Source organism: Eimeria tenella, genomic scaffold (assembly GCF_000499545.2).
Source record: "Eimeria tenella Houghton genomic scaffold, Eth_scaff26, whole genome shotgun sequence".
In the NCBI taxonomy this organism is placed as follows: Eukaryota; Apicomplexa; class Conoidasida; order Eucoccidiorida; family Eimeriidae; genus Eimeria; species Eimeria tenella.
In genome coordinates, this window is record NW_013542471.1 from 19801 (window position 1) to 30355 (window position 10555).

Here is a 10555-nt window from a genome sequence, read left to right on the forward strand (position 1 = left end):
TAGGAACGGCTGTATGAGCGAGTGATGAAGTCGGGGGGCCCCCCTGGGGGGCCCCAGGGGGCGACGCTGTGAGCGCCTTCGGCGCCAAAGTTGTCATTCTTAACAGCACCCCAGAAAGTGCTGCTGCGGACAGCAGCAGCGACCGACGCGTAGCAGCAGCAGCAGCAGCTGCTGCTGCTGCTGCTGCAGCAGAAGAAAAGGGCTTCGGCAGACTCCAGCTGCAGCAGGAGACTTACACCAGGGCCAAAGCTCCCTGCAGAAGCCCCAAGAGAAGAAAACGTGAGAAACCAACCGCCGAGGGTTTAGCGTTTAGGGTTTAGAAGGGCTTAGGGTTTAGGGTTTAGGACGGTTTAGGGTTTAGGGTTTAGGGTTTGTGTGCAGTCGCCCCCCCAGAGAAGAAACAGCTCCAGTGCGCCCCTAGATCTCCTTGGGGGCCCCTTGGGGGGCCCCCCAGTTCTGGGGAGGGGCCCCTCTCAGTTAAAAGCTGCCCGCTCTCCTCGGGCAACTGTGAGCAGCAGCAGCAGCAGCAGCAACAGCAGCAGCAGCAGCAGCAGCAGCAACAGCAGCAGCAGCAGCAGCAACAGCAGCAGCAGCAGCAGCAACAGCAGCAGCAGCAACAGCAGCAGCAGCAGCAGCAGCAGCAGCAGGGGCCCGAAGAAGGGCTGCCTTGGGGGCCCCTTTCGCCTGCGTGCGGCTCTACGGCGGCTGCTGCTGCTGCTGCTAAGGCCACATTGGCGGGGCCGCCAGTCGCCCCAGAGCAGCAGCAGCAGCAGCAGCAGCAGCAGCAGGAGCTGTCTGTGGAGAGCCTGCTGCTGCCGTACTACCGGCGGTGCCTGCAGCTGCTGCTGTCGAGTCTGCTGGGCTGCGTGTCTTCGCTGGCGTACAGCGAAGCAGCAGTTGCTGAGAGAGAAGAAGCAATTTGCTGCTGCCTTGCTGCTGCTGCTTCTCCAGCTGTTTCGCTCCCCGCGCTGCAGATCCTCATTTCTTGCTTCACCCAATGTGTGAAGACTTTGGCAGCTCCTGCGGAGTTGGAGGCGCAGCAGCAGCAGCAGCTCGTGGAGGACGTGCTGCAGCTCGCCCGCGGCCTGCAGCAGGCTGCTGCTGCTGCAGCAGGCAGCAGCAGCAGCAGCAGGCAGCAGCAGCAGCCCAAAGCAGCACCTAAGGAGACAGACACGCAAAGCGAGAGGGAAGAGGACTTGTGCCCTTGCTCGTGTCTCTCTAGTGGCAACTGAAGGGGCCAAAAGTGCCCTCCAGCCAACCTTGCTGCTGCTGCTGCTGCTGCTGCAGCATACGCAGCAGCAGAGCTCGCAGCAGTCTTAGCTGCGCAATATGGACCTTCTGGGGCTCTGGGGAGCCGCTGCAGCGAGGTGACCAATGGTGCGTGACCAGTGGTCACGGGCGGTCTGGGCGTGTGGACCTTGCTGCTGCTGCTGCAGCAGCAGCAGCAGCAGCTCTGGCTGCGGGTTCGTCGGTCCCGGATTGGGGAGTTGATTTTATTGAAAGTTTCAAATGGAATTGTTTCCAGAGTTGGCGAAGACTTTGCCGTTTTATTTGATTTCATTAAAAAGGCGCAGCAAATGACTCTTGAACGATTTCACTGCGTCGGAATTCCCATTTTGTTGCTTTTAAATGGTGAGGAGAGAGAGAAGTTCCAAATTTTCCAAAGTTTCCAACGTTTTCAATTGTGGTTTCATTTTATTCTTTTGTTTCATTTTATTCTTTTACTTGTCACTTTCCAAGGCCGCGAGCCCGGCCTGCAAAGCGCAGGCGAAAAGAAAAACTCCGGCAAAACTCCGCCACTTTTTCTTCTTTTTCGGGGAAATGAAACTCCCGAAATTCAAAACTAATTTGAATTCAAATGTCCTTCCAACCTCGGCTTTCTCGCGAGCCCCGCAGCTGCGCAGCTGCGCATACACCCCGCCAGGTGTACGTACACCGCGCACCCCGCGAACGGAAAGAGCGGGCTTTTCAAGTTTCTAAGTGCGTTTCGAAACAACTATTTCCTTTTAATGCTTTTAATTGCTTCCAATGAAACTCTCAAGTTCAGCGGCGCCGCAGCCACGAGGAAAATGCCAAGCAGTCTCGTCAGGCGCTCGGGAGACGCAGCAGCAGCTGCCGCTGCAGCAGCTCCAGCTGCTGCAGCTGCTGCAGCAGCAGCGCAGCAGCAGCGGCAGCCAACGACTGCGGGGAGGCAAACGGCCCTTCTGTCTGTTTGCTGCTGCTCCCTGTGCGCGCTGCTGCCGGTCCCCCCGTCTCGTTAGACTACGCAAATAGGTGACCAGTGGACCACTGCGGGGGCCCCACAGCAGCTGCAGCGCAGCAGCAAAGCCGCATGCGGGGGCCCCCGGGGCCCAGCGCCTCCGCTGCGCGGCGCCTCCTGCTGCTGCAGCAAAACTGCCGCCGCGGGGCTTGTCGGTGGGGGAGACGGGCTGCAGAGGGCCTGACACTGCTGCTGCTGCTGTCGCTGCTGGTGCTGCTGCTGCTGCTGCAGCAGCTGCAGCAGTGGCTGCAGCAGCAGCAGGATGCGCTCCCCAGCGCGCGACTGCTTGCCAACTTTCTTCCTCTGGTCCTTGTCGCTGCCTTTTGGGTGTGCGCTGTGTAATACAGATTTCAGAAATAACTTTTCGAACTTCTCCGCGAGCTGCTGCTGCTGCTGCTGCTGCTGCTCTCACAGGCCTCTAGTCCACTGGCAGCGCCACCGTGTTGAAAGCAGAACACAACTTCAACGCGGGGGGGTGCGTCAGGTACATGCCTGCAGCAGCAGCAGCAAAGAAGCAGTAGATGAGTTCAGCAGCAGCAGCAGCAGCAGCAGCAGAGGATTTCAGCAGCAAGCGACGACGCAGCAGCAAAACACCGCCCGCACCGCGCGAACCATGCAATTTGAATCGTTACAAACACCAACAAATAATAATTAACAACAATTAGCAATAATTAGTAATAATAATAATTACTATAAATAATTATAATTACAACTGAAATTACAACTATAATAAATGACAGCAACATGTAACAGCAGCAGAATTCCAACCCCTTGAGACTGCGGTTTATTAAGTGCAGCAAATGCAGCAGCAGATGAGCAGCAGAATATGCACAGCAGCAAAAGCAGCAGCGAACGCAGCAGCAGAATACGCACAGCAGCAAATGCAGCAGGAAAATGTGCACAGCAGCAGATGAGCAGCAGAATATGCACAGCAGCAGATGCGCAGCGGAACATGCACAGCAGCAGCAAAATGCGTCGGAAGAAGAATAAGTAAGATGAAAAATCGGGAAAAGAAGCAGCAAGAGCAGCAAAATGGGAGGCAAAAGGAAACAAAGAAATGAAAGCAAGAAGACAAAAATTCGAAAGAAGAAGACCGAACACTTCAACTGACGCTGAGTACAACAACAAAAAGAGCACAGAGACGGCGCGAGAGTCCGGAAAACGGATTTCTGTTCCGGTGATGCGCAGCAGCAAAGGCAGAAGCAAAGGAGCAGAAAGAAGCGAAAGAAAGGGAAAAAAGCGAAGAGAAGCGCGGAAAGGAAAAGCAGGGAATGGAGAAAAGCGCGGAAAGGAAAAGCAGGGAATGAAGAAAAGCGCGGAAAGGAAAATCAGGGAATGAAGAAAAGCGCGGAAAGGAAAAGCAGGGAAAGAAGAAAAGCGCGGACAGATTTCGGCGTCGAAGACGGCGATGAGGGAGCTGCTGACGAGGTGGTCGCCCTCGGAAAGCGGACAGCCCTGGGGCACGAGGACTTTGGAGTTTTTGGTGTTTTGGAAAATGAAGCGGCTGCACTTCTTCTTGTCGTCGAGCTCGAGAGAACCCTTGAAGGCCGCGTTGTCGAGGTGGCGCGGCTTGTTGGGGCGGTTGAGGCGCAGGTCGAAGGAGTAGTTGAAGACGGAGAGCTGGCCGTCCATGACGAGGAAAATGTCCAAGTCCGTTTCGCTGGTCTTCACCGCAGTCAGCAAGTAGTCTTTGCCGTGCTGCAGGCTGCGCTGCACCTTGGGCGTTTCCAGGTGCACCATCACCACCAGGTTCGGCGGCAGCAGCAGCACGCCCAGGCAGTCCACTTTTTTCCCAAGTCCCATTCCCAGGATGCTCGAGGGCCGCGTCAGGTCCACGGCCTTCGGCACCACGAACGAGCCCCACTGAAACAGCTGCACGAAGAAGCCCCACTCCCCCGCAGCAGAAGTGACCCTGGGGATGACTTCGCAGTGCGGCAAAGCCTCGAAGCCCTTCACCGCCAGCGACCCGTAGGCCAGCGCGGAGTCGCTCGCGGGGTGCGACAGCGCGAAGCCGCCGTTGTAGTCCACGCAGTGCACTTTGGTGGTTTTGCTTTCGTCGATCGTCACCACCAGACACAGCGTGTCGGTCAGCCGGAAAGTTATGACGGAGGAGTTCAGGGTGAACAGCAGCGGCTTCCACGACTTCGGGAACGCCGGCAGCCGCTCCGGGTGCGAGTACACCGCGACTTCCTTCAGCTTCGGAGTCGACAGGAACACGTTCTGGTCGCCTTCGATCCCCAGGTGGCAACCCAGCTTGCTCCAACACTGCAGCAGCACCAGCACCAGCAGCAGCGGCAGCAGCGGCAGCAGCGGCAGCAGCGGCAGCAGCGGCAGCAGCGGCAGCAGCGCACGGAAACGGAGTTGCAGCGGGAGCTGCAGCGCAGAGCCGCGCGCCGCGCAGCAGGCCACCGCGGGCGAGCCGCCGCTGCTTGCACGCTTTCAACTATTTGAACTGCTTGGACTACTGGAATTCGTTCAACTCTTCGAATTCTTTCGAAATTAAAAATGCCAAGTGCTGCGCACCTTCACGTCGTACTTCCCAGACTGCACGCTGCTGAAAGCCTCGCACACGCCCTCCACGGGCTCCAGAAACAGCAGCCTGTTGTCCGCGAAGAGCGTGGGCTTCAGGCTCAGCTTTTCCCCGTCCGCCAGCCCCACCCAGCCTGAAATAAATCCAAAATACGCATTTTAAAACACAAACATACAATTATAATTGCACACAGAGTCCTTAAAACGAAAATCCCAGTTCAAATGAGCCCAGAAACTCCCCCCATGACCGCCACCACGCCCCAAACAAACAACTCCCAGGTGTACGTACACCCCAAGCCCCCTACCCCCATGCCGCCCTTTCCCCCGCCCCTCCAGCTGCCCATTCACTAAAATAAAGCCTTTTGCTGCGCGCAGCAGCAGCAGCAGCAGCAGCCTTGAGCCCCTTGCTGCGCGCTGCAGCAGCAGCAGATTGAAGCCCTTTGCTGCGCGCTGCAGCAGCAGCAGCTTAAATCCTGCTGCTGCGCCCAGCAGCAGCAGCAGCAGCAGCAGCAGTGCGGCACCTGAGCCATCATAGTAGTTCTTGGAAGTCCAGACCACCGCCTTCTCCGGCACCGGGACCTCCACGAGGGGCTCGAACCTGCAGGAACAGAGTTTGTTGACGGCCTCCATTGTGTCTGGCGCGGCGGCGCCGCGAGAGCTTTGCTGGGGGGCTGCGGCGCAGCAGCACAGACAGAAAGCTGGGCTTGCGGAGCTGCAGCAGCAGCGCCGGGGCTCTGCTGCTGCTCTTCTGTCCTCATTTGTTAAAAGTGACTTGAACCAACTCGATAAACAACCTGCAGCCGCGGTTTGAGGTGTACAGCCACCTCGCCGCGCGCTGCAGGGCGAAGGCGCTCCGGCCACCCACTGGGCGCCTCAGAAGCCACGAACTCCCGTCAAGACCCCACAAAAGAACACAACAATTCTATAAAAATGCAAATTGGAAAAAAGAGAAAGGGTTCTTTTGAGATCTCCCGTGCCGACGACATACTTGTATGCGCGAATCGCTCAACACACAGAATCCGGTGACAGTGCACACTGTGGTCCCGTCCTGTCGCTGAAATTTCAAGCTGCAGAATATACCTAAAAACGCTAATCGAAAAGATAAAAGAAAGGAAGATGATAAAATGAAGGAGTTTGTACTGTGGGTCGAGTAGCTTGCTTTTCCCCGCCAGGAACAGCTGCCAGGCTCCGACTGATTCGGTGTGCTTTGTTTCCACAGCACTTCCAGACGTTGTAGCCTCTTCTGCATTCTTTCTGTCCCGCGAAGTAAAAAACCTCTAATTCTTTCCAATATTATTCAACTATTCAACTTTTTCTATATTTTAAATCCAAAAAAACACTCCTTCTACTTGAATTGCGGGCAAGCGACAAACCCCCCACCCCGCTGCCACGAGCCACTGGACCCCGCCGCTAGATGCCCATCTTTCCCCGCTGCAGCTCGGGCCTGAACTACTCCATTAAAAATGCAGAAATAAACTAAAATTCAATTCGAACGGCAAAACTAAGGCATTGTAGAGGAGTTCTAGCTGCTGTTCAGCCCTGCAGTGGCTAGCTGCGGCTAGTCACAGGCGGAAAGAAGCACAAAATAGCTTCCCCTGCACCCCCACCGCCTTCGTGTTCATTACCGCAGTAATGCATTTCAGAAGAGCTGCTGCAGCATCTAAGAAAGCGGCAGTTTCTGTCAGATGCAGCTTCTGCAGAGTTCCACCTCGGAGGCTCTGTTGGCTGCAGCACTTCGACTCCAAGCCGCTCCCAGTGCAAAAGCCTACACCTTTTCATTTTATTTTCTTAAACTTGTAATATCTGAAAGGCAGCACGGCCAACGCAACTCCACGACCCTCTGAGGGTTTGCACCAACCCGGGGTTCTGCACAGGTTGGGTAGTTCTTGAGAGGGGGGAGCTGAAGGAATAAAATCGAAGCTCTATCTTTCCAAAATGACGAAAACTGAAAAAATTAAATGCTAGGCATTACTAAATTATGCAGCACAAGGCTTAGCCACTCCTCTAAATGCATCTGCTGCCTGCGGCGTGCTCGATTGGCAGATGTTTCCGCGTAAGCCTGATAATTAGAGTACAATTTGTACCTAAAACGCAATTATATAAGTTTTTTAAATGCCTGCTACTTAGGAACAAAAACGATAGTGTGATCTCCGGTGTCCGAAGCTGCAGGAAAGACTCCACCAGATTTGTTCACAAGATACTGTTTCAAAGAAAGCCTGTAGAATAGAGTAGCTACAGTTCCTCCCCTTTGCTTAAATGTGTTTCCAGCATTTTAAATAGCTCTGCGACTTGGTGCCGTTTGAATTCGAAAAGACCTTTGCAACAGCGAAATCTGCACCTGAGGGATTTCGATTTCAATAAATTCATGCTAGAAGGGCAAAGCTTGGTGGCTAGTGAAAGCCGTGGTGGCACATTAATTCAAATCAGAATAGTAAACGTTTTTAGGATCAAAAGTTCTTTGAACTCAAGCTGCCGTTGCACAGCTTGATCTGCCTCAGCACACAGCTCTGTCGAACTTGGAAAGCTGGGGAATAAATCCGGAAAAGCACAAGGTTCGAATTGTTCTTAAACGCAACTCAAAAGTTCGGGTGTGAGTGCTTCCCCAGTGTGCCACTCAGGGCTTGCAAAGCATTCATTGCTGTTGGAGAGAATTGTGAAATTCAGATGTGGCATCCAACCGCAACTGCTTGTGGTTGCAGCAAACACTGGCTGCAGCACACTTCATCTATTACTGCCGGAGGTTTGTTGCTGGTTACATGACAACATGCGGTTCAGAATGATGCATCTCAGTAAATCAAGCAAAAAGTATTCTCTCACAACTCCCCCCATCCAACATTCAGGCCCTGCGACAAGGCTTCCTAGGCCTTTGGCGACTTTCGCTGTAATAGCTCACATGCTGGTGGGCTTTGTCGTAAGCTTTTAAAATGCGAAGTTAGTGGGTAAAACTCGATAGTGGGATTCAGGGTGCAACAAGTCCACATGTGGATTCAGGGTGCAACAAGTCCACATGTGAAAATGTGTGGAACCACTATGTTCAAGCAACGCGGTGTCGCCTCAGAATTTCAGAAGGGAACTCATAAAGACTATTCGGTGTACTTCGGCAAGGAAAGAAAGGACTTAGAATAAAAAGCCTCTGCTTCTCTAGCCAGCTTGTGCAGCCTCGGCAGCTCACCTCTTCTTCATGAGCTCCTATGGAATGCAGTTCGTTCGATTAGCCTGTGTTGAAAACTATATATGTTAAACTTTGCTTTTGCAAAGGAAGCACAATAATATAGCAAAGCGCTTGCAGCCATTTACGAAGCAGCGTATCGCAATCAGTCAAAGAAAATGAAGGGATATAAAAAGGAGGCACTAAAGTTCAAGGCAGTAGCTTGCGCAGATGTCGCAGTGAAGAGCAATTTCCCGTTGCACTGCTGAATAATTTCCCCAAGTTCAGAAGGGAACCTCAAGTGGTTTCAAGTCTATATAGAAATAGTATCATTTGACCGACACAGGATGGCCCCTCGTCTTGTGTGTCGTACCAAATTACTTTCCACTTTCTGCAAAAGCCCATAACAACAGCCATCCAAAACAAGATAAGCTGGCTGCACAGCAGCGGCAAAATTCGAAGCAGCTCAGCGTTTTTTCCTACAAATGTGACGACAATGAAACCGCGCACACAGAAAACTGGGTAAATGGCAAAGGTCTGCCACAATACTATCAACTGTCACCGCTTTTGAGAGAGATGTCCAAATGTTGGTTGTCAAGGCTCATGGCAAGAGCAAAGTTTTGATAATGCATGGACCTAGCAAAATCATCCAGTCGCGCTTCTAAACCCTCTTCGAAGCATGCAGTATACATTTCTTTGCCTGCTAGAACTTGTGAAGGAGCAGAATTAGGTTTCAAACTTTTGAGGGAAACCGTAAAGGCGAGGGCTCAACTGATTACTCCAAAGGTTTTGAGCCTCGATTTTAGAAGGCCAGCTCGATACTTTAAGGAAATTAAACGTTTGGCCTGAAAAGGTTACTTGTATTAAGCTACAGAGTAAGCGAGTGAAACGAGGGACCTGAAAACTCCCAATCGTGGGCACGGGATTTGGACACTAGCACTACGGCGGGTCTTACATCGAACTGATCCAAACTTTGGTTACTCCTCAGATTCAGGTGAGTAGGGAAGAAACCACATATTCGGACAAGATGGAAGTTTACTCTAATTTCAGGCAAAAATTCCCTTAACGCGGCAGTTTACGACCTGGGGTATGTGACTTTGGGATTTAGGCACTTAAAAATTTGAAGCCTCTTGCACTATGGACGGCCACAACGCACCCTTGCCAAGTAAAATTGTGGGAGAATCACGAAGCACAAAAAATCTCTGAAAAGTTGGATCATTATTCTTCCAAAATTGCCAAAATCTTCGACGAATGGTACAAATCTCAGCTACTAGCAGACAGTGTGTGCGCAAGCAGTGACGGTAACCACGTGCTTTCATCAAAAACAAGCTTTGGGAGAGGCAAATAACTGCGCTTGCTATATCCTTGAGTTCTAAATTGAAATTTCCGCGTGAATGGCACTTAGCACTGCGTAACTCTAGCTCAGTACATAATCCAATAACCTCCCAAGCAACACCCTCTTATAAATGGCAGACTGCACGTAAACGTATCGCATTTCATGAGTGATAAATGATGCCAGAAGAGTGGTGAAACGTGGAATAAAACAGTCAAACAAGCCCCAGTCTTGTGCGACGTAACTTGGCGTGTCAGTTGGGATGAAATGCGGAAGGGAGGGAAGAAGAAGCTGTTGCCACAATGTAAATATATTTTTTTCTCGGAAAATTCCCTTAAATCGCGCGAATATTTCTAAGCTAGTAGTACCAATGGGCGACACTTGAGTTCTAGAAAGCAGTGTCACAGAGGTGGTCCGCTGGAGGCATCAGCTTTGGTAAGCGCATGCAGCACCATTCCTTTAGAGTTTCCAAGCATTGGTAAGCAAAGTAGTTCTTAGTACTTTTTGCACAAGTCTACAGACATGCATTGCAGATGACGGTCCGAAGGCAGTTGCCGACACTGCAGAGGCCATGGAAATTATTCCTGCAAAGTTAACCGCCAGCCTAGAACTCTACTTGTAGAAAGCAACTGGAGCTGTAATGTTTTCAGAATAGCAGATACGCCAAGCAAAAGTGGCCAGAAGTACGCTGAATAGGGGGAAACAAACGGCAGCTGAACTGCAAGCTAAGCTACGATAGGCACACAACAAGCTCCTCTAAATTAAATATGAGTTGAAATAAGACAGAAATTGATACATAGCTTTGAAGTCAGAAGAAAAGGCCCAGCAAGCTCATGCACTAGAAAAATTGGCTCGCAATAAAAGCGCTCTGCATGGAACCGAAGGCGCAGTTCGCCGCTGGGGAAGATAATTTGAGAGCTGGAGCTCACCTAAGAGCAGCGCAAGGCAATTAAGAAATGAATAGGAACTACTGTTAGGGGAAACTTCCTAAAACCGAATATTGTGGAATTAGTATTACAGCAGCCGGAGGCGGCTGTCGCTAAAGTATGTACACAGAATAAAAGCTAGAAAAGTCTCGACGACAGATAGGAGCTCTGGAGGGGAATGGCGTCGCCTTGAAGTACTGAAGATGAAGATAAAAAAGGTTCCACAATGATTCTGTTTAGGGCTCATAACCTCGTACAAACACGCACTGAGAGATTCCAAGTAAAGGGCTTTACAGTGCGTAACGTACAAAGTGTTACACTGGAAAAATTAAGTCTCAATATTGAGGTGGATCTCGTAC

The 10555-nt window shown here is 51.7% G+C and overlaps 2 protein-coding genes across 2 annotated transcripts; one reads left to right on the top strand and one right to left on the bottom strand.

Annotated features, from left to right (window-relative positions):
* Positions 1-24: 24 nt before the first annotated feature.
* On the top strand, positions 25-1232 carry ETH_00024265 (uncharacterized protein; the record flags this gene model as incomplete). Its single annotated transcript, XM_013375184.1, has 3 exons — positions 25-68; positions 107-279; positions 382-1232. 3 exons carry the CDS (start codon positions 25-27, stop codon positions 1230-1232), a joined length of 1068 nt encoding a protein of 355 aa, XP_013230638.1.
* Positions 1233-2678: 1446 nt separating this feature from the next.
* Positions 2679-5419, bottom strand: ETH_00024270 (uncharacterized protein; the record flags this gene model as incomplete). The annotated part of the gene is made up of 4 exons (XM_013375185.1): positions 2679-2752; positions 3646-4525; positions 4784-4923; positions 5311-5419. The coding sequence occupies 4 exons, from the start codon at positions 5417-5419 to the stop codon at positions 2679-2681; spliced, it is 1203 nt and encodes a 400-aa protein (XP_013230639.1).
* Between the last annotated feature and the right edge of the window lie 5136 nt (positions 5420-10555).